This window comes from Anabrus simplex, chromosome 5 (genome assembly GCF_040414725.1).
Source record: "Anabrus simplex isolate iqAnaSimp1 chromosome 5, ASM4041472v1, whole genome shotgun sequence".
NCBI lineage: Eukaryota > Metazoa > Arthropoda > Insecta > Orthoptera > Tettigoniidae > Anabrus > Anabrus simplex.
In genome coordinates, this window is record NC_090269.1 from 6,505,983 (window position 1) to 6,531,739 (window position 25,757).

Consider the following 25,757-nt stretch of genomic DNA (forward strand, 5'->3'; position numbering starts at 1 on the left):
TTTGTCTGGTTTTCTCTTTAAAATCTATACATTTTTGTTTCTTCTTTTATCCATGCTAGTTACATTCTGTCTTAGATGGCAAGTTGGAAAGAGAGGGAGGGGCTTTTCAAATAATGGGATTCCCAAAGGGAATTTACCAACAACGGGCTCCCCCATTCTTATTCATATTTATTTCCTTTCTGAGTTTCTTCGCGGTCTCGTGCCTGTACCGTAATCAGTGTCAGCCCATGCTAGCTACTGTCAGTGCCGCATTAAGAGTGATATTTTTTGGGGGGGAGGGGTGTCTTCTAAGTCTATGGGACCACCTTCAGCATATCATAAAAGGATGCTTCTCATACTCTACAATTGCCAGAGCCATGCACTTATGGTATACGAAGTGTGTTAAATAGCGAGATATGCTATTGGCGAAAGTCATAAAACCGATTTAGCAGAAAAACTTCAACATACGAAATTCAGTGTTCTAACTGATGAGCCTACGGACATTGGTTCAGTAAAAACATGTGTGGTGTTGTTAGATATTATGACCAAGAGACAAATAAAATATACAATAAATTTTGGAATCTCTGTAATATTTTCAAACCGAAGAAGCATGACATGTCAAACGAAGTGGCAACAAGTGAGAATCTGTATTCAAATCTAATGCTTTCTATTTCTGAGTACAATATACCATTCGAGAATATAATAGGATTTAGGTCTGATGGCTCTAACTCCATGATGGGCTCCAAAATCTTGGTAGCTTCTTGAATGATTGACAAATGCCCAGGTATTTTTGTACTGAAATGTGTATGTCACTCTCTTCACTTGTGCACAAGTGAAGCTTGCAAGTGCCTCCCTTGATGTTGTGAAGATCTTGTCAGGAAAATACCTAGGTATATAATTATTTCAAATGTATTGCAAAGAGACATGCACAAGTCCAGAAGTTTCAGGCCTTCTTGGATGTAAAAATTCACAAAATTCTACATCCATCGTTGCTAGCTGCTTTTGCCAGAATTGTGGAACAATGGGATGTGTTACATTTGTTTTTTGATTCAAAATACCTTCAGGAACAGCTTATTGTTCTGGAGGAAGTACATCGTTCACTTAACAACCCATTCTTCAAACTATTTTTCTTGTTTCTCACCTGGATTTAGTCAAAATTCACAGATCTGAATAAATATTTTCAGACTAGTAGGGTAGTAATAACAGACCTGCATGAGAAGTGACCAATGGGTACAAAGAAATGCTTCTTTGTCACTTGGACGGCCAGTATGTTATGACCACCAAATTGATTGGTATTGATACTAATAATGCATCCAAGTTTCTTTCTGACAATCAAATGTACCTGGGTGTCAAAGTTCTTAAGGTAGTACAGAAGCCAGAAATTTGTGATCAGGGAGATGCCATTCGGGATATTTATAAGTGGTGTAGAGATTTCCTTCAGGTTGGATGTACAGAGTTGAAGAACAATTTGCTTCCTTTACTATCAGCACTAACAACAGTCAAAGCCCTGTCGAAAACACCCTCCCTTCTCCCGTTATCTTCGCAACTGCCCTGAATAGTGTCAGCAGATCATAGCATTCGTCTTCAACAGATTGACGATGACTGGAGGAAATTACCCTTTGTCAATATCAACGATGATATTAAAGCCTGACCGGGTGAGTTGGCCATACGATCAGGGTCGCGCAGCTGAGAGCTTGCATCCAGCAGATAGTGAGTTCGAACCCCACTGTTGGCAGTCCTGAAGATGGTTTTCTGTGATTTCCCATTTTTCACACCAGGCAAATGCTGGGGCTGTACCTTAATTAAGGCCACGGCCACTTCCTTCCCACTCCTGCTACCCCATCATCGCCATAAGACCTATCTGTGTTGATGCGACATAAAAGCAACTAGCAAAAAAATATATATAAATATTAAAGCCTGCTCTGAAGTAGATGAATTTTGGGCTAAGTTAGGCTACAGAAGGTGAAAAACATGTTTGGTTAATGTAAGTTTCCTGCACTTCCAGAATTTGCACTCTCTGTTTTGTCATTCCCTCATTATTTTGAATGCTGATTGTGAAGGAATATTCAGCAAAAATTAATCTCATTAAAGTCAAAAACAGGAATAGGCTAATTACTTCTACAGTGAGTGGATGCTTGCTGGCCAGTCAGTAGTATAGTACCAAATACAGTAGAGATAATACGCGACACTGAGCAAGATATCGAGGGACAGCTACTGGAGCTCACTCTAGCGGATAGACCTGAACAGTACTGATTCTCTCATAAGAGCACGTGTATTTTTGTGTGAAGTTTTTGGTGTTATTTATGCGTTTTCAGTGAGTTGACATAAATAAATAGTAGTGTGTGTCATTCCTTGATATCTCCTCTCAACATGAGGGGAAAGGTATGTGCTGTGTTTGGCTGCAGTAATTACGAAGTAGAGAAAAATGCGCGGTCGTTCTTCAGGTTCCCTCATGACAAGAACATGTAAGTAATATTGTGTTTGCATATATATTCTTCCAGTGACTGAGATTTTTATAGTACTTCATAATCTTCTGACCTGCTCGACCCATATTTTAACTGGCCTAAAATGTAATGCGCATATTTTATTGTATAGTGCAGCAGTTAACCTTCACGACTGATGTGTTGTTGTAGGTGTGATCTGTGGGTTTTGAAATGTCACAGAAGTGATTTGGATAAGGTGTACAAGAAAGAAGGGGCGTTACGCTTATATAAGAATTATAAGATCTGTTCAGATCATTTCCAGGCCAGCGACTTTAAAAATCCTCGACTATACACCCAAGGTTATGTTACATTTTTACTCTAATTGTACATAAATATTCCTCAAAGCATCACTATCGACAACATTTTCACACTTTTCTTTCTTTTATCCCTCTTCTCAGATTAAAGCTGGGATTTTATAGATTATCTTTCTGTTAGTAGACTTCATGTTAAGAGGAAAATTGTCTAGCTACTAAATGTTAATTCGCCGGGCTGAGTGGCTCAGGCGGTTAAGGCGCTGACCTTCTGACCCCAACTTGGCAGGTTCAATCCTGGCTCAGTCCAGTGGTATTTGAAGGTGCTCAAATACGTCAGCCTCGTGTCGGTAGATTTATTGGCACGTAAAAGAATTCCTGCGGGACTAAATTCCGTCACCTCGGCGTCTCCGAAAACCGTAAACGAGTAGTTAGTAGGACGTAAAAAAATAACATTATTATATGTTAATTCATTGCATCATATGTGTAAGGAATATCTTTCTGTTAGTAGGCTTCATGTTAAGAGGAAAATTGTCCAGCTATTAAATGTTAATTCATTGCATCATATGTGTAAGGAATGTGCTGATATTTTTATTAACAAGTGTCTTAATGTGATGATACAACGTTTTTAAATGAGAAAAAAGACAAATCCAACCGTAAGAGTTCAGACAGGAATGCTAAAGCTAAAAAGGTAATGCATAAATGGAAGATAAAGCCATTTCACAGCAGTCCATTTCACTTCTTGTTTATATGTCTAATTTCAGTCTTTGAATAATAACCTTTTAAATAATTCTTCATTCATTTATCTAAAATTGCTTTAGCAACTTCGAAGTTAATATCTCAATAACACTTTCTTTCTAGACGTAATTTATTTATCCATTACCGTATATACACTTCCATTGATATTTGAATTTAGCGCGATTTGTTCAGGTCAAGTCACTCGGAGCGCCACCGTCGAATTGTCTCCAATTTTAGCAAGGCGAAATCCGTAAGTGTCGCTGTATTTGATAGTACTATGGAGTTCGGGGATCAAGAAAAGGTTCGCGTAGCGTACTACATGTAAAGATTTCAAACCGTCGGAGAACATGCTCGGAGGGATGACTAAAGCACAGTTATAAAATCAATCTTAAGTGCCGATAGGTACTTCAGAACCCTCTGCTATCTGCTGTGAATGTGCCTAGAGTTTAACGTGCGGCCCGAACCAAAGGTACTCGACTTTTCGGAAATCTCATATTATTAACCAAGAATCGAACCATTCAGCTTCCTGAGATGAGAAGCAAGCTGCTGCGTCAGTGAGCTATTTCGTCTGTAAAGTGACTTATAGCGAAAATACGATAGCGATCTTTTTGGGGTTATCCTGACCAAAGAGGATGTGACCATCTCAGAGATTGGCAACACTGCGAACGAACAGCTGTAATCGCTCAGGGAAAAGATGATGGAAGATATATCAGCTCGGTTCACGAATTTCACCTCCTGGGGAGGGTAATGAACTCGCATTATAACCATACATTTGAGCGGGTGATCTCGACGTTATTTCGCGTAATTTGAAGTAATTATTAATATAAACTTCATGGGATAAAACAGAAAATTGTAGGGCCGTGTTATTGTCTCTTTCAAGCATTAACAAAACGGATAAATCCTGTTTTTGTTTTGCATTGCTACTTCGCGGTCCATTACAAAGAAGTTAAGAATCCTTCCTATTTCCTATGGTTCAACTGGAGACAACCCGGGTATAGTCGCTTCGATCCCAACACAAATTCACGGTTAGGCTGTAGATTACAAGGGACCAACCACCCTAGTTTCTCTGCAGTCGCGATTATCAATCAATACTGATCTGCATTTAGGGCAGTCGCCCAGGTGGCAGATTCCCTATCTGTTGTTTTCCTAGCCCCTTCTTAAATGATTTAAAAGAAATTGGAAATTTATTGAACATCTCCCTTGGTAAGTTATTCAAATCCCTAACTCCCCTACCTATAAATGAATATTTGCCCCAATTTGTCCTCTTGAATTCCAACTTTATCTTCATATTGTGATCTTTCCGACTTTTAAAGACGCCACTCAAACTTATTCGTCTACTAATGTCATTCCATGCCATCTCTCCGCTGACAGCCCGGATCATACCACTTAGTCGAGCAGCTCGTCTTCTTTCTCCCAATTCTTCCCAGCCCAAACTTTGCAACATTTTTGTAACGCTACTCTTTTGTCAGAAATCGCTCAGAACAAATCGAGCTGCTTTACTTTGGATTTTTTTTTTTTTTTTTTTTTTTCAGTTCTGGAACTGTTGGGGTCTTACCAGAGACTTATATGCCCTCTCCTTTACATCCTTACTAAGGGTGAACTATCCCGCTTGAGTCATTGACTTCTTTCACAATCGTTAATCTCTTAAATCCCGTAAGTGATAACGAACGTCCATGGGAATGATCTTGTCATCAGATGGAAGGGAGAAGAAGTTTGTCTGATTTATACAATCTTTGACGTATGTGGGATAGTTGTTTGTTTTTCATATCCTGTTCCGGTGCCGGTAGCCATATTTAATGTCAGTGTGTGAAGAATGAGTAACGTTATGTAGGTGTGGTGTCTGTTGCTTATATTGCAGGAAGAACATTATTTTCACTTACAGATATTAAACACTGTAGTTAGTAATATGGCCGGGAGACTCCCAGCGTGTGTCATTGATGTTGGGACAGGGTATGTGATTGTATTTGTTTTATTTACTAATATTAACTATTGACGTAACCCCTCCTCAGTAAATAAAGAAAACGTTCACTGTTAAATTATGCCAGTCATTTTCATGTAGGATATAGTAATATCGTTACGACTGTCTGATGTGTACAATTTACCATTGATAAATTTGGTCATTGGGTGGAAGAGAGGAAAAGTTTGTCCGATTTCTACTGTCTATGACGGTTTGCGGAATAGTAAACTGGATAGTGGATTCTTATAATCTTCGAGTGGAAGATGACCTATCATTTCGTACCCCCGTTAGCTTTTTATCTTCCAGGAAATAGAAGAAATGTGTATAGTATTCAAAAGTCTATTTAACCCGGAAGATGCGTTTGTGCCTGGGTTGGCACTTCAAATCACGGTTTGAATGTTGTAACTATAGAAGTTAAGACTTCATTCAGATATTTATGAGGTAGTTGTTGTAGTAACAACGGTGGCGCTTCCGCAAGCGGGCCGGCATTGGTCATCATTAGTAAAGATTGAAAACGAACGTTTTACAATACCTGGAGTGGCTGAGAGGAGAGATCCTTCCTCTACGCTTGCTATAATCCCACCATCCCGCCCCGAAAACTATTCTTTCTTTTATAGGAAAACAGAAAGTAATACAGCATGAAGGAAGAAATTGCCACCATTATCTTTACTCCCATTCGCCAGCTCCCATCAGCTGTGAAGAAGCCTATGTAACTTTTTCCCCGCTAGAGGTCGCATGGTCGGTCGCCACAGGGACACCACACCGCGCAAAATATAAACACTCGATCGTCAAGAAAAAAATGTAATTTAGTAGCTGTAACCTATCACATTATATCCAGGCCAAGCTCTGTCATGAGAACAGTGGCCCCCTTCGGGGGCCACACTCCCTTCGAGGGGCTCTTCACTATCGCCGCGGCGCATACTGCCCGCACGGCAAGAAATAAGTTAATTTAGTGGTTGTAACGTATCGTCACTTTTCCTCAACAGTTGGTAACAGCATCACCCGCCGCCAAGCCTCCGTGCATACAGCGAGCGGAGTGCGAGGCGCGCCATGCCCGGCCCGCTTGCGGAAGTTTTACCGTAACAACAATGACGTCTCTCCCTGCTCCTCCACTCCGTCATTCCATGGCATGGAACGCTTCTAGGGCTGTCAATAAGTGTCCATACTCCACAGCATGAGCCATAAGTTGTCTCGGTGGAGGAATTAGAATAGTGGCAGCTCCAGTCTTGCAGTCACCTCACTGCTTACCCCGTTGATAGCCCCTGTAACTTGGATTGAGCAAGTTGGCTGTGCTGTACAAGAGGCATGTAGGTGTTAGCTTGTATTCGGGAGACAGCTGATTCAAGCCCCACTGTCAACAGCCCTGAAGATGGTTTTCTGATGTTTCTCGTTTTCATACTAGGAAGGTCATGGTCCCTGTCCTATCTTGCCACCACCATAAGACCATGTTAAGTTGGTGTGATGAAAAACAAAATATCACCTCAGTAGCACTGCGCGCCTCATATGTGTATGGGAGGTAGACCTCGGATTGTATCCCCATTCTCCTTTAAACCCATGTGACATCATGTAGAAAAAATTTGCATTATTTCCTGGAATGATCTGAATCCAAAGTAGTTCTGTCTCTGGATATAGGCCTACAGGAGCTAAGAAACATATAAATAATCAGTAAGCTCCTCCCGCCGTCTTTTAATGTTCGTTTACAGAGATTTTCCACAGCCATAGACTACAGTGTTCTTGGTATGGATTTTAGGATCATGAGGTTATACAAATCCAGTAGAATAAGGTTATAGTCTGTATCCCTCCCCTGCACATCTTCTACTTTTGTTTCAGAAAGTAAGAAAAAGACATAAATAATCAATATCTGCTAAATTAATGTAGTAAGTTACAACACAAGAAATTTTTACAAAAACAATGAAAAATCTTGTTGAATAAATTAAACACAATGAAAATTCCCCCACCTTCCCTACACAGGTCCATAAGGTAACGACTGTTGGAAAAAACAGTGGCCAAATTAACTGTAAAAGTCACAAAATCTAGCTACTCCGAAGACAAGGTAGATAGAATCAATAATTAGGAAACTTATCTATATTACCCACGACACTCAAGTGAGCTTAATTACAGAAAATTTGTTAGTACCAAAGAAGATGAGATCGATCGGTTCTGCAATGGTGGGCATGAATGGTATATTTTGTGATTTTTGTTGCATAGTTCTGACAGCTCTTGTAAAGAAGTAGGGGACTGAAAATAATATGCTGAACACATCAGTAATTTTCAATGTAATATTAGTATTTCCAGTCCCCCTACTTCTTTACAACCATTACATTTCATTACAAACCATTATTCTCGTCATTATTCCGTATTGAAAAATAGCTAATTACAAAGTTTATACAAGGAGTAATTTTAATACCACCTATTCAATACAATTTATTCCACTATAGTGTGGTTAAATACACATGGAAATTACCAGAAATTTGAAGGGTACATGTTTCGCCCACTATTTATTGGGCATCATCAGCCTCAATCAATCTTAAAACACACATGGTCTAAGGAGTCATAATATATTACGTAAAACGTATTGATGAATATTTACAAGTGTTAATACTGTGGATGCAAAATTATTACAGTACAAAAATATTGAATAAAACAGAACTTATACTAAAATCACTTTAAAAAATTGAAATGTTCGTCTAAAAATAACTGTCACACATTGTTTTTAGAAAGTAATCCATGTCTGACACTGAAATGGATCATTTTGATGTAAAACTTGAACAATATATATTACATTTGGGAAACGGAATATAAAAAAATAAGGCGTCAAAAGAATAAGAACAAGATTGTTAAAAGATAGAGTATATGCTCATGTTTGAGGCCAATATTTAAAAAAGGATGGAAATATGTAGTTGAAATGGAGGCGGTATATTTTAAGACGTCTTGGAAAGTTGGATAAAAATCGTAGTGTCGTGAAGTGCTAAAAAACATCGAAGAATATGCCGTAAAACGCTGCTAAAATATCAAATAAAAGAAGGTAGGCTGGACGACAATTTCGTGTAACCAGAAAATGCCTCCTGTAGACTTGGATGTCCATAGTAAACAATGTTGTCAATTTATTCTCAAGATGCGGTTGAGTAAGATAAGGGTCACGGAGTGCTCCCGTATATACGTTGTTTGTGGCCAAAATACCGTGAAATCGTAGGATACTTTTTTGATAGTTGCGTGAAGTGAGTGCCAACTTTCCATAGGACGATGCGTAACCTACCGATTACGACCGGTGTAATGTGGTAGTGTCTGACATTTGAGCCAGCGTTGGAGTGGTGGCACCAAGAATGATAAGGCAATTATTTTGCGTAGTAGAACAAGAGTTGATGTGTCGACAATTATATTTAGTTAATTATTCTGTAATATATCCGTGTGGCAGCATTATTATTATTTCTTTTTAGTGGATATTCTTGTATTATGGAACGGACAGGACATTATTCAGGGCCGCAAGCACCGTGGAGTCTCCCATCTTGTTTGAAGAACGGATTGGAAATCAACCACCTGAACAACGAAACCCATGTGGTCCAGTGGTCGGACACATCAATGTGACGGTTGTTGCAAGTCATTCAAACTTTCTGTTAGACGATATGTAACTTACTGATTACGACCGGTGTAACGTGGCAGTATTTGACATCCAAGCCAGCGTTGGAGTAGTGGCACCTTGAATAATAAGGGAACTATTTCGTGTGGTGGAACAAGAGTATATTTACTCAATTATTCTATGATAAATTCGTGTGCCAGCATTTTATCTAGTGGATATTCTTGTAGTATGGAATGGATAGGACATTATTCAGAGTCCCAAGCACTGCCGAATCTCTAACTTACTTGAAGAATGAGTTGCAAACCAACCACCTGAACAATGAAACCCATGTTGACCAGAGGTCTGGTACATCAATGCGATGTCGTTACAAGTCATTCAAACTGGAAGTACGCCGTAATGACATTTTTCTAGCCATAATTGAAAACGGCAGTACCGGTATACAGACAGTGTGGGGAAACGTGCAGGTTATGATGTAGACAGGTGTTATGCACACAGGGTCAAGAAATATAAGAACGTGATACTAACGCAGTCTAAGGGGAAAATAGCCATAATGGACACAGGACCTTTGATGAAGTGGCTACCAAGTTTATCGTTGCTATCGTTCGCCAAATCAAGCCGCAGCTTGCTATTGAGGAGAAAATTATTAGAACATTAAGAAGAGAGAAGAATGCACAGGAAGAAATCCACTGTCTTCTAGATCGAGAAAACATCGTAGAAGTGAATAATACGAGACAGTACAAACATTGAAAGTACCCCCAACGATAACACGCGACATAAACTACACATCGCCCACAACAACAGCAAATCGCTTTGAAGTCCTTGGGAATCCAGAAGAAGATATTACAGCCGTTTACACGGGAGCGAGACCTAAATAACAGTGTAAATCGAAAGAGGTTAAGTTTAAATTTCGTCTTTTACTGAGAGATTCTTTAGTCAAGAATATGTACCGTTGTCTAAGGGTCCAGGTTAGTCAACGAACACGGATAGTGTACACATACCGGAGAGAAACCGTTACGCTGCGTCGAACGCAATAAAGCTTGTACAACCGGGGGCAATCTCCTGCAACGTGCATACTGGACAGAGGCCGTTCCACCGTAAAAAATAAAAATCACAATATGGTGGTTTACAACAAGGAGCATTCTACAAAGACACGCAACTCCTCATACGGGATTAAAGATATTCCAGTGCAGGCAATGCAATAAAACGATTTCCTTAGACTTTCAGCTCCAAACCCTGCTGCCTGTTCATAATGGCGAAAGGCCCTCCCAATGCCAGGATTGTAACAATGCATTTGAAAGAATAATAGATCTAGCTTCCGAAAACACATGACGCCGCATACTAAAGACAGTCCAACCTGCTGTTAAGAATGCAACAAGCCGTCTACAACTAACAGCAAACTCCGAACACACACTGTTACACATACTGGATCGAGGCCATTCCAGTGCCGGTAATGCAATAAAACGCCTACCCAGCGAGGTAATCTACAACGGCACCCCCTTCTTCATAATGGAGAAACACCATCTCAGTGTCAGGAATACAATTAAACGTTTAGTCAAGCCCGTCTCTCAAGCAACATATCATCACGCATACCGGAGAAAGACCATTCTATTGTAAACAATGCAATAAAGTGTTTGAAGTTAAAGGGTAGCCTCCGACAACACAAAGTCGTACATACTGGAGAAAAGCCATGCCCCTGTATGAAATGCAATAAGACGTTTTGTCTACTTAGTAATCTTCGCACCCACTTGCTTCTTCATAAAGGGGAAAGGCTCTCTCAGTGTTAGTATTGCAACAAACTATTCGCTAGGCGAAGTGACCTCCGGCTACACATAACGATACATACTGGAGAGAAGTCCTTCTACTGGAAAAAGGACAACCTGCACTCTTCGTTTGGTGTTGCATAGGATATGATCTATACTTCACTCAAACCTGGCGGAAGGTATACGTAAAACGTGACCCAGTTTTGTGGAGACAATCATAAAGGAAGACATTTATTACTTTAAACTTACATCTTTTCACGGTTTCTTGCTTGTGGAGTACAGTACATCCCTTATCCGAGAGGACTTGAAGTGTATATAGTCTTTATTTTTTTCGTGTGGTGTAGATTATTGATAGTTGAAAAGTTTAGTGTGGTTAACTTTTATACATGTCGCCTGTTATGTGATTGTCATATATCCTAGTATTCCGCCGCCTCATTCAGTAAATCAAGTCGACAAGGCAGTGATGTTAGAAGATCACGTGGCTCGTTTTATATTCTTTCCTGGATAACAGCGCATAGATAAGAATATTTCAATCGTAGTTATACGGTCACATATACATGTTCGCAATATGGCTAACAATCTTTCCGACGAACAACAATCACATGGTGTACAATGCACGCACTGTGGGAAATATTATCGATCCGATAGGGGCGTAAGCATACACGTTAGCAGAGCTCACCCTGCAGTGCACAGAGATACCCTGGTCAAGAAGCAGAGTAAAATCAGCATTATACGAAATTCTCCAGAGAATCGTCAGTCCAATGAAACCACAACCAATACTGCTACTACTCAAGCTCCGAATATGGACGAGTACAACCACGATCTGATTGAATGGAAATCAAAGTTTTCTGAAAACCTAACAGACGACCACTTCGACGAGGCCGTTAATGACTTTGTCCAATTCTTAGCTTCAGTACCACATGTTCTTCCCGGGCCGAAACACCCCGCCCAGAAATATTACGAACTGAGAAAGAATGGCCAACTAAATTCTACCCAACGTTCATATAGGACCTCTTCAAACCCTGAAAGATCAACGAAAAGGGGAAGAGAGAAGAGAAGAAGGAAGTACATGTATGAATCCACTCAGTTCTACTATTACAATCAGCGGCGAAAAGCCATACGCAATGTGTTTACAAACGAACAACCGATTTGCAGCCTGAAAGAAGATGTATTGCACACATTCTTTTCGGACATATTTTCTAGGCCTAACGACCACAAAAGACCAGAATACCCTCAAAAATTCACTGAGAGTGAAATCATGGAGACTAACGACCTATACAATCCGGTCATATCTAAAGAAGACATTATTCAGGCAACACAGAACATCAAGATAGACACCGCAAGCGGTCCTGACCACGTAATCGTCCGAGCTATTAAAAACAGCACGATTTCAGAGATAATCGCAATCATCGCCACTAGAATGCTAACAACAGGGTTAGTACCATCGACTTTCAAGAAAGCCCGTACAATTCTGGTTCACAAAGGAGGCGACGTAAACGATCCCAGTAACTGGCGTCCAATTACTATATGCTCAGTTATTAGACGAGTCATCGAGAGAGTTCTTGACAAACAGCTTCGGAACTACATTGGGTTTCATGACAACCAAAGAGGTTTCACCAATACACCCGGTACTTACATAAATACCTCAATTTTGGAAGCCGCTTTACAGCACACTAGGCAAGAAACGAACGATGCATGCATTATATTTCTCGACGTTCGCAAAGCTTTTGATAACGTCGGACATGCGCACCTCCAGAGCACACTGGAGTCAGTCAGAGTTCCCGAAAAACTGACGAGACTGATAATTGCTCTACAAGAGGGAAACGTAACACAGATAGACACGAAAACAGGGAACAAAACCCATCAAAATTAATCGCGGTGTGCTTCAAGGCTCCCCTTTGTCACCGGCATTATTTAACATCGCTACCAATCATATTGTGGAAGAACTTTCTGAAGATTCTTTAGCAAGGAATTACGGTTACTCGATTGCAAACGAGGAGCCTAACCTCACTATAATGTGTTTCGCCGACGATACGGTAATATTTGGGAAAAACACTGAATCTGCTGCCGAACTAGCCAGGATCGCCATAGAAAGATTTAAGGAACTCGGCCTGCACATCAGCGCTTCAAAATCAGCTTGTCTTTCTATCAAGAAAGGTCGGCTAACGGAGGAGAATATCATCATTAATGATGACTGTGAAATTAAATCACAGTGCAACGGAAGTGCAATTCGTTACTTAGGTGTGAATTTCATCAATGAAATTAAACTGGATCCACAAGCCGTACTTGAAAAGACGCGAAACAAGATTGACACCCTTGTTAGCTCACCATTGCTGCAATCTGACCAGAAATTTTCAATTTTAAACAGTTCAATATCACCTACTCTTATTTATCCACTCCAAGTTACTCCCCTAAACAAGATACCTCAATCTTTTCTATCAGATGCGGATAAAATATTAAAGAGTGGAACTAAAGAATTATTACAACTACCAGCAGACGTTCCGGATCACATGGTATACTCCGAAAGGAAGTATAAAGGCCTCGGTTTGTTTCGCGCGACTTGGGAAGCCAAACTACAGCATATTAACATCTGTAATAAATTATCGCTTGCAAATAACGGCTACATTAACGCAACTAGAAACTTGGAACAAGAGCGTACAATTTGTTTGCAAGATCTAGGCATAGAAATGAATGATCGAGTTATGTCCAAAAATAGCCATCTTCCCATCGTAAGGAAGGTCCGACAGACACTACGAGACAGAGAAGTTCAGTCATGGACGAAGTTGCCACACAAAGGAAAGGGCGTCGGACTCTTCCAGGAATACACGCCAGCGAACAAATGGATAAGAGATCACCGGGGCTTATCCTGTGCGGAATGGAGAGAGGCCATCAAGATGACAGCGAACGTGTGCGCCGTTTGCTCCATGCCAGGAAGGTCCCAGGACAACACCCTCTGTCGGCGTTGCCACAGAGAGCACGAAACCCTTGCCCATGTCCTGGGAGCCTGCCCTCACGGGGAGGTATTGAGAAATTCCCGCCATCATACAATACGACACATGATTGCGACCTCGCTGAGGGATCACGGTTTCACGGTGCACGAAGAGGTCTCTGGCCTAGCTACCGACGGGAGTAACAGACGTATTGACATGATAGCCTTTCAACCAGCTAGCAAGCAAGGACTAATCTTAGATCCCACAATACGCTTCGAGTCGCACGTTGGCCAGGCCGAAGAGGTGGACGCCGAAAAGAAGTCAATTTACCAGCCAACTGTAAACTACTATAAAGATAAATATCACCTAGACAATATTTCCGTCCATGGACTCATGATCGGAGCTCGAGGCACAATCCCTAAATTTCTTGTACAGCTATGGGATTCTCTCGGTCTCAGCCGGACACGACTCCACGACATCGCTATCGCCGCAATACGAGGTTCAGTGACCATACTCCGCAATCATCTATATAACATCTGACGAACCGTATTGCAAATCTATTCCTGAGCCTTTTGGGGAATCTTCTACCTGGCACACTAGCAAAGTCAACAGTAACTTAGAAGACAAAATACTGTGTAGTCGACATACTTTGTCCTTGTGGCAGCCTCCGCATGGGGGAAGTTGTAATAATAATAATAATAATAATAATAATAATAAATTAACAATCTTGTTCTTATTCTTTTGACGCCTTATTTTTTTATATTCCGTTTCCCAAATGTAATATATATTGTTCAAGTTTTACATCAAAATGATCCATTTCAGTGTCAGACATGGATTACTTTCTAAAAACAATGTGTGACAGTTACTTTTAGACGAACATTTCAATTTTTTAAAGTGATTTTAGTATAAGTTCTGTTTTATTCAATATTTTTGTACTGTAATCATTTTGCATCCACAGTATGAACACTTGTAAATATTCATCAATACGTTTTACGTAAGATATTATGGCTCCTTAGACCATGTGTGTTTTAAGATTGATTGAGGCTGATGATGCCCAATAAATAGTGGGCGAAACATGTACCCTTCAAATTTCTGGTAATTTCCATGTGTATTTAACCACACTATAGTGGAATAAATTGTATTGAATAGGTGGTGTTAAAATTACTCCTTGTATAAACTTTGTAACCACCGTTCAGGCAAACAGAACCCAATCAGTTGCTGTCAGTAATTTTGTTACGAACGGTAACCTAAATTTTAGGCCTACTATCAGTTATTTTGACACTGACGGTAATAAGGGTAAAACTCTATGAATAGGGGAGGTAAAAGAGAGCTTAAGAATCCACCCTGACGTGACTTGTACAACATAATAACATGCTACACAAGGCTGCCAACTTAGATATGGCTAGTGACAAGATTGATGGTCTGGACAGGCAAAGGGGAAGAGAGGGTGAAACTCAGTGCTGGCACATAGCCTACTCTAATTGAATAACACCAAGGGCTCTGTTCAAGGCTTTACGACCCCATCCGATCGACACATTAGTATCAGTAATGTCGTGGCTCTCCTCCATATGAACTTTGCAGAGAGGTTTGAAATTAAATCCAGCTTTTACCACACAATCTAGTGATTGGAAATTGTGTACCTCTCCTACCTTGCTGACCAACATTCTGATGGTGAAAAATATTTGCACCAACAGGACTTGAACGAGCTAACCACAGAGTCAGACCATAGAGACTAGACACCGTAACAGTCATGGTCACCAGGTGGGTGCCACGTTTACAGGTTGAAGGTTATGTTATACAGCTTCTGTACAAGGCCTAGTGCCACCACTATATCTCATTGTGTTGTGATTGTGTTGGTATTCTGTAAGAGCACTTCTAGGAATTGGACGTACTTTATTTTGATAGTGTATTTCTGTTTGACAGTGTACTCTAGTAGTCCCCTTGCGTGGCTGAGTGGCTCATATGGTTGAAGCGCTGTCCTTCTGACTCATCTTGGTAGTTTCGATCCTGGCTCAGTCCGATGATAAGGAAAGGTGCCCAAATAAGTCAGCCTTGTGTTGGAAAATTTACGGGCACGTAAAAGAACTGTTGTGGGAATAAATTATGGCACCTCGGCTTGTCCGAAAACCTTATAAAAAGTAGTTAATAGGATGTAAAGCCAATAACATTATTATTCTAGTAGTCCTGGAGTTGGAAATGTTTTCTGGTGAGGGGCTGATTGTCTCTCGAGTAGAACATAGCCATGTCTCGTCCTATTGACATACTCCAGGTAGTGGCCAGTGTATGTGGGCAATGGGGCCTGGAATTAATATGTGAGGCCTTCAGCCAGCATGTCTCCATTTGCGAACAGACGTAAGCATATGTTAAAGCACAAAGCAGTGAAGATTGTTTGGCTGGAAGTGGCAGCTATAACGGTACCTCACATAAAATGACCTGCGCAAAACTTAGTTCCGAGCACATTGTCTGGCGTACAGGGAGATGGAGTGGAGTAGGGTACGACATTGTAACAGAGGGGTTCGGTTGCTTCTTAACTTCTGTGAGGAAAGAATACAGTCCAGGTAATACTATCGAGCCCAAGTTTGAAGCTGAATGTCTGTAGAATCACCCAATCTGTTTATATGAAATTTGAAATGAAACTTAATATTGGAAATATGAATTTTTTAGATTGGATTAAAGCTCTTGTATAATTTTGTGGAACCCCAGTATCTGTGAACGCAGTGCTTTGATAATACAGAATACTGTTAAATGTGAAGTTAAGGGCATATTTTTCAGCAAATTTTATTTATTTTAAAATTTGTGTGTTGTGCCAGTCAGACCTACTTCATTCCGATAATAACACGTACCATTAACAGCAGAGATAATAGACTCCAAGCTACAGAAAGGAAGTTCCTTAGGTCATTGTTCCAGAAAACGTAAAGAGGCAAGATCTATAATGAAGTGATCCATCAAGAGATTCAAGTGAAACAGCCTCGTGTGAAAGTATAACACCAAGCTAGTTGGCCGTGCAGTTAGGGTTGCGCAGCTGTGAGCCTGCATTCAGGAGATAATGAATTTGAATCCCACCGTCTGCAGCTCTGAAGATGGTTTACCGTGATTTCCCATTTTCACATCGGGCAAATATTGGGGCTGTACCTTAATTAAGGCCACAGCCCCTACCTTCCCTTTCTCGTCCTTCCGTTGCCGAAAATTTTTGATGTGTTAGTGCGACATTAAAAACAAGTAGCAAAAATGAAAATATGTCCATATCAGAGTTAAAATGGTTTGGACGCACAAAGAGAGTGGACAAAATTTTGAGTTGCAAACGAATAGTTCGAAAAAGATCTGAAATAAGAAACTATGTTAGGTTTAATGGTCCACCCAATCAATACACCTCGCTTTACAAGTGAAAACTATTTAATATAAAAACATATTAAACATATCCTGGAACATGTTTCGTCTCATTTGAGACGGCATCAGCCATAACGTCTGGTAGTAGATTACAAAGCTCATTGTTGCTGTTGCTTAAAAGAACATATGCGTCACACCAAGAATCAAAACACAGATATTTCAGCGGTAGCCAAGCATTCCCACAAAACAAGACACGGAATATCATTTGACAAGACCAAGATCCTAGCAGCTATCCCTTGGAATCTGGAAAGGAAAATCTGCGAGGCTATCAAAATCTAGAAACATCCTAACCGTATTAATTTAGAAGAAGGATAAAAATCAGTAATTCTTGGATGCCTATCATACATAGATTAAGACATACAGACCACAACATAAACACGCAGGTCGAACCACCTATTACATAACGGTGCGGGCAAGCCCCTCTACCCGTCTGTGACACATACCTTCTAGAATTTTCACAAGACAGCCAGGGGGCTTATGTCAGCCAGAAAGGCTAGGATATATAGCCCAAGGTCAGGAATCACTCTTTGTAGTGTGATTGCTGCATGGGAGACTGATTACCTAGGTTTGAGTACGGGTATTTTAGTCGCCTTGACAAAGAATACTGCAATGTCGGCAAACTGTACATAATGTACAGAAAACAACAACACGGTTCAACCTGAAAAAAAACTGAATAAATCTGCTGTACTCTATTCCTTCACAATGATTGATCCAGTCAAGTCTACATTTCATAAGTAAAATTTCCCTGAAGTGTATTTTGTTATTAGTGGTGAAAATCTAATGAGTGAACTTTCAGTTGTTTTCAATGATACATTCAGCAGCAGCATAAGCTTCAGTCAGAATATGATTAACAAATTTGTCTGCCTGAAGAACAATTCTACATGGAAATGCCTGTAGGAGAGGGACCCATGAGGACAGATTTTAATTTTCTGTTCCTGTTTCTGTTCTGGTCCAGACTTTTAGTTCATATATCACATTCCCACGTATTTAGTTCAGTGTATTGTTATTATTATTATTATTATTATTATTATTATTATTATTATTATTATTATGATTGAGCCTCCGTGGCTCAGGCGGCAGTGCGTTGGCCACTCGTCGCTGGGTTCCGTGGTTCATTTCCCGGTCACTCCATGTGAGATTTGTGCTGGACAAAGTGGAAGGGTGACAGATTTTCTCCGGGTACTCCGGTTTTTCCTGTCATCTTTCTTTCCAGCAATACTCTCCAATCATCATCATCATCATCTCCAATGTCATTTCATTTTATCTGTCAGTCATTAAATCATTGCCACAGAGGAGTGCAACAGACTTCAGCAGCTGGCACAATTTTTATCTTCACCACTATATGGAGGCTTCATTCATCCATTCCTGACCCGGTCAAATGACTGGAAACAGGCTGTGGATTTTCATTTTCAGTTTAGTTGGGAAACGCAGGAGTCATTTCAAGAGCTGGAAATCACCTAGGAAATTTGATGGATCATCGAGGAGAAGACAACGGATCGCCAAGTCTTGAGGTAGGTGAGCCCATGCATACGGGCCTTGTAGCTATCTATAATTCGGGGTGCGTTCGCTAGACGACATGTTGCAATCAAATCTTTTGCTCCTTATTGTATAGACACTATGTCCGGGTGGAATGGGAGAAGAGGAGGACTATACACAGTACTGCCATAAGTTCTGTCAGTACTTTCAGTACATACAACATCTAAATAAAACTATGCAAACCTATTAATATATGCTACATATATTCTGAGGAAAAAAAATCTACAGAATGAACATACTCACCATGTGCAGCAACACAGTGGCGAAGACGTTGCTGCACGAATCGTGTCCATTGGAATTTTTTTTGACAGCTGATGTGATTAATTTTTGTAACATCTTAATATTGCGCTGCTGTTTTTTACATACTGTACTATCGCTCGAGCTTCTCCCACAGAGAATAATCCAGTGGATTGAGGTCCGGACTTCCTCTAGGCCAGACAGCAGCAGCACGATGAACTGTAGGACATTGGTTGCCAACCACAGTTGCATCATTTTGCTTTGTGTGCAGGAGCTCCATGATATCGCTTCAGACAGGTTTGAATAGATCACTTTTTCCAACATTGTCTGGTAGACGGCTGCAGAAGTCTTTACTCCACCTTCATAAAAATGCACCTCTGATGCTCTCCGCCAGGAAACTGCCCACCATACCATGGCATAACCACGGTGTTGTCCGCGCTGCGCACATGGAACTTTCTCTCTTGCTTTCTTGGAGGACCGTGCGCACACACAGTCGTTTTACTTGTTCCACGACTCTTCCACAGTGAATATTTTTTCATCTGTGAAAAGGATGTCACTCTCCCCATACATCATTAACAAAGCCTGGGACTGAATCTGACGTATCTCCTTTTAACTTTTTAGTTAGTAATCGCCATGTGTATCTTTCACATCCACCAACACGTAAATCATCCTTCAAAATACATGTCATTGTTTATGGAGATTATTCATTTCACGAGACAAAATTGTTTGTTTACACACAAAGGATTGCGTCGAATCCTTGCACGAAGAGCATTCACAACTTATTCTCTGCATACATACCTAGGATGGCCTGATCTGATGCGATCAACAGTTGCACCCATTTGTTTAAACTGTGCTCTTGTCTGAAACCCAAATCATTCATTGATACCAAAAGGTTTCACCGTAAAAAAAATTTCCTTAGCTTGCTTTCTGCATCAAAATAATGCCAATATAGCTCTACGCTTCTCATAATGGGGAGGAAGCGGCCGTGGCATTAATTAAGGTACAGCCCCAGCATTTGCCTGGTGTGAAAATGGGAAACCACGGAAAACCACATTCAGGCTGCCGACAGTGGGGTTCCAGCCCACTATCTCCCGGATGCGAGCTCACGGCCGTGCACTCCTAACCGCACGGCCAACTCGCCTGGTAGTCCACTGTACTAATTCTTACTAGAATGTTCTAATAGGTTACCCTACAAATTGTTATTCTCATTGCAGTATGGTGTTTTAAACACCAATTCTGGTCAGCCTTGCACTGATTTAGTTTGCACCTTTCAAAAGTCAACTTTGACTTTCAGAAGAATCGCTTTCATCGCAGAAGATTTTTAAAACCAGCCAGAAAGTTCTTGCGGCTAAATGCTTCATCCTATAGGGCTTCTGATGAACTGGCAGTGACAGTTTCACGAGAGTGTTCACGTATCCATTTTTTGTAGCTGGTCTTAGAAAAGACTTCAAATAGACCATAAACTGAATCATCATGAGCCAGCTGGTTGTATGTCAATAATACTACAGCTAAGGCTTGGAGCAGAGCAAGCGGGTATATTGGCCAGACAACTATCACGATCTGCAAGGCTTCTCCAATGTAGATTGATCTGATTGACAGTCAGAGACATTAAATTAATTTACGAGGGGAGGAACTTGGCGAGGTTAATAGCTTGTATAAAGAATTGTGCAACTGCAGTGAACGATTTTTAATACTTGCAAATGTCTGTAGAAACATTCGATATTGCATAAACTGACACCCAAGTTGCAGAAAAAGGAACTAAATTACACAAAAAAATATCACGGCAGAGGAGAGGCTTGTTGTTACCTTGATGTAAACAAAATACCAACACTAGTTCTGTGGTATTTGAAGTAGTATTTTATTAACTGAAAGAGATGGCATAGTTTCATATAAAGGTAGAAAATACATTATTGATGTACATTGTTGTGAATATCATTAACAACTCAGTCAAGTAACCTTCCTGTCTTTCAAATATTTGTGAGATACATCCCACGGTACAGGGCATTTAAAAACTGATTAAATCAATTTCTCTGTTCCAAAAGACATGGTGAGTTTGGGACACCACACTTACAGCTGAGCAGTAAGGGACAAGCTGATCTGACTTGAAGCGGCGTTGGGCAGTAAGCGTGTGAGCAGCAGAGCCATGCCCATGTTCAACCAGTGGCTTGAATCTACGCGCTCAACTGCTCAGGACTGCTTGTTAATGCTTGCTGCTTCAAAACACTTCTTTAAAGTCCACCCTTGATAACATGTACGCAGGTGGCAGTGAATTTCCCGAAGCCCTTATGATGCCAACAGATGTTACTGAGTCTCCACTTTCAGATGATACTATTTGGCCAATTTGTTTAATTCCTGCAGGTGCTAGAACTTTAGGCGAGACTTCAGTCTTCTGTTAAGTTGTACTTCTGCTTCACTTCTCTAAGTTACTGAGAAATTGTTTATTAAAGCTGACATTTCCAGTGTTTTCTGTCTTCCCTTACTCGTATTTGAACATACCTTAGAGTAATTCTTCATGTGCTAAAGAAACGATCGTCGCCATAAGACCTATCTGTGTCGGTGCGACGTAAAGCCCCTAGCAAAAAAAATAAATAAATAAATAAAATAAAAATAAAGAAACGAAACATCAATGGAATCAAATTAAAATACCTGAACTGCAGAAGCCACACAATTTTTATTATAATTTCCAGCTTCCCACGACACAGGGATGTCACATGACAATTGGACGACATATGAGTAGGCAAATTCCCTTGTGTGTACATAGGTTAAACCATTTTGAATCCTAGAAAACTAGATAAGGTACTTCCCCAGCCTGTTTTCCACCTCCACGAACCTACCACGCTGGCGTAGCAGAGGGAGAGGTGATACTCCCACGTGGCAGATAAGGACTGGCTTGTCGGCGGACTTCAGCGAAATAAAATAACTCTCGTGGACCAAACACACACACACACACCCCCCAGTGAGTGGGGGACGCAGACAAAGAATACACCCCCGGTATCCCTGCCTGTCGTAAATGGCGACTAAAGGGGCGAACAAGGGATGATCAAATTACAACCATGAGAATACTTGTAATTAGTATCATTACGCAGCTAACACCGTGGGTCGCCTTTACTTGCGAGTAATACCACTATGTTAGGTACATAATAGGTTTGTGATTAGTAGCAATAGTGTGAAGCAGCATGGGTTTTACAGCACCCGTGATTAATGCGCAACACCGCGGGCTTACGTTGCCTGTGATTAGTACCACTATATGAGCGACACCGCGGGACTGCGTTGCCTATGATTAGTACACCTATGGGAGGAACACCATAGGTTTGTGTTGCCTGTAAGTGGCGCCACACCGGGCGAGTTGGCCGTGCGCGTAGAGGCGCGCGGCTGTGAGCTTGCATCCGGGAGATAGTAGGTTCGAATCCCACTATCGGCAGCCCTGAAGATGGTTTTCCGTGGTTTCCCATTTTCACACCAGGCAAATGTTGGGGCTGTACCTTAATTAAGGCCACGGCCGCTTCCTTCCAACTCCTAGGCCTTTCCTATCCCATCGTCGCCATAAGACCTATCTGTGTCGGTGCGACGTAAAGCCCCTCGCACACACACAGTGGCGCCACAATGTGAGAAACACCATAGATCTGAGTTACATGTGCGTATTACATTACCTGTGAGTAGTACCATAATGTGTGGAACACTGCGAGTTTACACTGCTTTTGTTTAGTACCGCAACATAACAAATACCATTCCTCGCTCAGTCCGGTAGTATTTGAAGGTGCTCAAATACGTCAGCCTCGTGTCGGTAGATTTACTGGGACGTAAAAGAACTCCTGCGGGACAAAATTCCAGCACCTCGGCGTCTCCAAAAACCGTAAAAGAGTAGTAAATTCGTATTCATCCATTCATTCTTTGTCATCACGTTTTGAATTCTGGTCAGTGGATGATTTTGGACTTTTAAATTGTCATTACATTTTGTCTCATTCCGTACCATTAGGGGCCGATGACTTAGATATTAGGCCCTTTAAACAATCATCATCATCATCATCATCATCACCATGTTTTCCTCCTCAGTTGTGAATACCTGTCGGCTTGAGTACTTTGAGCTGAAGGTAGGCTTGGAGGGACTTACTGGTAATATTCCTGCTGTACTATCATTGCTTTCAGGAGGTGATTTGCAGCTAACAAAGAAAGGCTCCAGGCATCTTCTTCAGAAGCACATCCTCTCTATGGATACCACCCAGCCACACAGAGGCTAAAATCTAGGAAAAGTTTTCTCTGCACATCAGTTAACCTTGAGGGGAAAGCAGAGAATGCTAGAGTCACAATGTGGAAAGAAAGAATCCACCACCTTTCCAACTGGATAGAGCCGAAGGAAAGTCTTCCATGTGGACACCAGGAGAAGTGGACAGTATGGAAGGCCCTTAACAGACTCCGTATAGAAGTCGGCTGAACCAAAGTAAACTTGCGGAAGTGGGGCTTCTCAAGTGATTCATCACTTTGTGATTGCGGAGAGCAGCGGACGATCCAACATCTATGTCAGTGTGTTTTATGTCCTTCAATGTGCACTATGAAAGACTTGATTGCAGCCTCCCCCAACGCTATTGACGTCGCCCAATACTGGGCAAGCATCATCTAGCTCTCGAATATTGTTGCTCTATCTGTGATTGTATAATAGACTTGTATATTTGTATAGTAGGAATGTAGATATCTTGTTGCTTTTTGTTAAATATCTGTAAGTAAAGTTGATACTTCTGACACAAATAAAGAAAGAAGAAAAAAAGGAGGTGATTTGAGTTTTTTCTATCTCTTATGCAGTATTCTGAAATTGTGCAGGCATGGCTTTGTTCCACCTGACCTCAAGTTGGAAGGTTCGATCCTGGCTCGTTCCAGTGGTATTTGAAGGTGATCAAATATGTCAGCCTCATGTCGGTAAATTTATTGGCACATGAAAGAACTCCTGCAGGACAAAATTCTGGCACCTCTGCATCTCCGAAAACTGAAAAAAGTAGTTAGTGGGACGTAAAGCGAATAACATTATTATTATTATTATTATTATTATTATTATTATTATTATTATTATTATTATTATTATTATTATTATTATCATCATCATCATCAAACATCAACATAATTTGATTTGTTTATTTATCATCAACAGAGTTATTGAATCTCCAATTACAGATGATATAATACATTCAAATAATAACAATATTAACAGAACTTACTACTACCACTAATTATAACTAAGCAATATATAGTATATACATATTTACAAAACACATTAGGAAGGAAAAAAAGACATGAAAACAGAAAAGTGTTTATACATTTGAAATGACCGAAGGAAGGAAGTATAACTTTAAGTTACTAAAGGGGCAGAACAAGATACAAGGAACACTCTGTCTAAGAAGCGTCCATAAGATGTCTGCGAATTTCACTAGCTGACGAGTGAAATATATCCACTATCCCGCTAATTTCGTTCAGGGATCTTAGGGCCTGCATAAACCAAGAGCTCCTGTGTGATTCCGTTCTGCACCTGGGTAAGTGAAAGGTGACAGCCTGTCGGGTATTGCGGGAAGGAACATGAATTGGTAGCAATTGGAGTCAGTTGGAACAGTCAAGGAAATTACCGATACATTTGTGTATGAAACGTGCGTTGACATACCTGCGCCTTGTCCTAAGCGACTCAATACACATATTTGTACAAAACAAATCAAAATCTGTCGATGACAGCTTGCTACCCAAACACTTTTTACTGATCCATTTTGAGAATCTGATCTGTACTCGCTCTAAGGCATTAACTAAGTATTGCTGTGAGTGGATCCACACTTCAGAGCAGTACTCTAGACTAGATCGTATAAGCGAAAAATACAGGGTTTTCAATGGGACAACAGATTTAAAACTCTTGCAATTTCTTTTGAGGAAGCCTAACGTTTTAAATGCCTTGTTAACGATATTTAACACATGCTCATTGAAAGATAGACCATTTTGATTACTAAAAATAATACCAAGATCGTTAATCTTATTAACATGCTTCACTTCTTGATCCACTACACGATAATTGAATACATTAACTTGCATTTTTCTCGTGAAGGATATTGCACATATTGCACTGCACTTTGAAATATTTAGGGTTAAATGCCACTTTTTGCACCAATCACTAATATTATTTATAACATACTGTAACAGTTCAGTCACTCATCGTTTCAATTACCCTGTAGATTTTAAGGTCATCGGCATAGAGCAGGTAGTTGCTCGAATGGATTTGTGATGGCAGATCATTAACAAATAGAAGGAAACATAAAGGTCCCAGTAGCGAACCTTGTGGGACGCCAGACATAGGCTGATAAGGGCGAGAAATGATACCTTCGTATTTTACTGAATACCTCCTTTCTTAAAGATAGCATTTAAATCACTCAAGCAAGCTTCCATGAATGCCATATGCTGACAACTTAGTCAGAAGAGCATTATGCTGCACTGAGTCGAAAGACTTGGAAAAGTCCATGTACACAGCATCAACCTGCCTGCAATTGTCCAGAGCGCTAGATATGAAGTGGGAGTACACAGCAAGATTGGTGGTAGTTGAGCGTTTCTGGGCAAAACCCTGCTGGTTAATATTAATTAAACCACTGACTGCACTGCACATGGCTTTGTATACGACTCTTTCCGCTACTTTGGAAATGAGTGAAAGAAGAACTACTGGTCTGTAATTGACAAATAAAGATCTGTCACCTTTCTTAAAAACTGGAATAACATATCCTTTCTTCCATTCGGACGGGAAATTGCCTGTACGAAGAGACCAGTTGATTATCGTAGCTAGTGGGGTTGCCAGCTCCTCAGCACACTCACGTAACACATTTCCTGGAATTTGATCTGGACCACAAGACTTCTTCGTATCCATCGACTTCAAGATGTTGCAGACTTCCGATGCCGAAGTTACTAC

General features: G+C 40.6%; 1 protein-coding gene across 1 annotated transcript in view; it reads left to right on the top strand.

The window, feature by feature from the left end:
- Positions 1-5,263: 5,263 nt before the first annotated feature.
- Positions 5,264-25,757, top strand: part of Arp3 (Actin-related protein 3) — a 95,604-nt gene continuing 75,110 nt past the window's right edge. Inside the window, exon 1 of the mRNA XM_067146735.2 lies at positions 5,264-5,401. Coding sequence (XP_067002836.1) covers positions 5,358-5,401 — 44 coding nt within the window. The 5' untranslated portion in view covers positions 5,264-5,357. The remainder of the gene's footprint in view (positions 5,402-25,757) is intronic.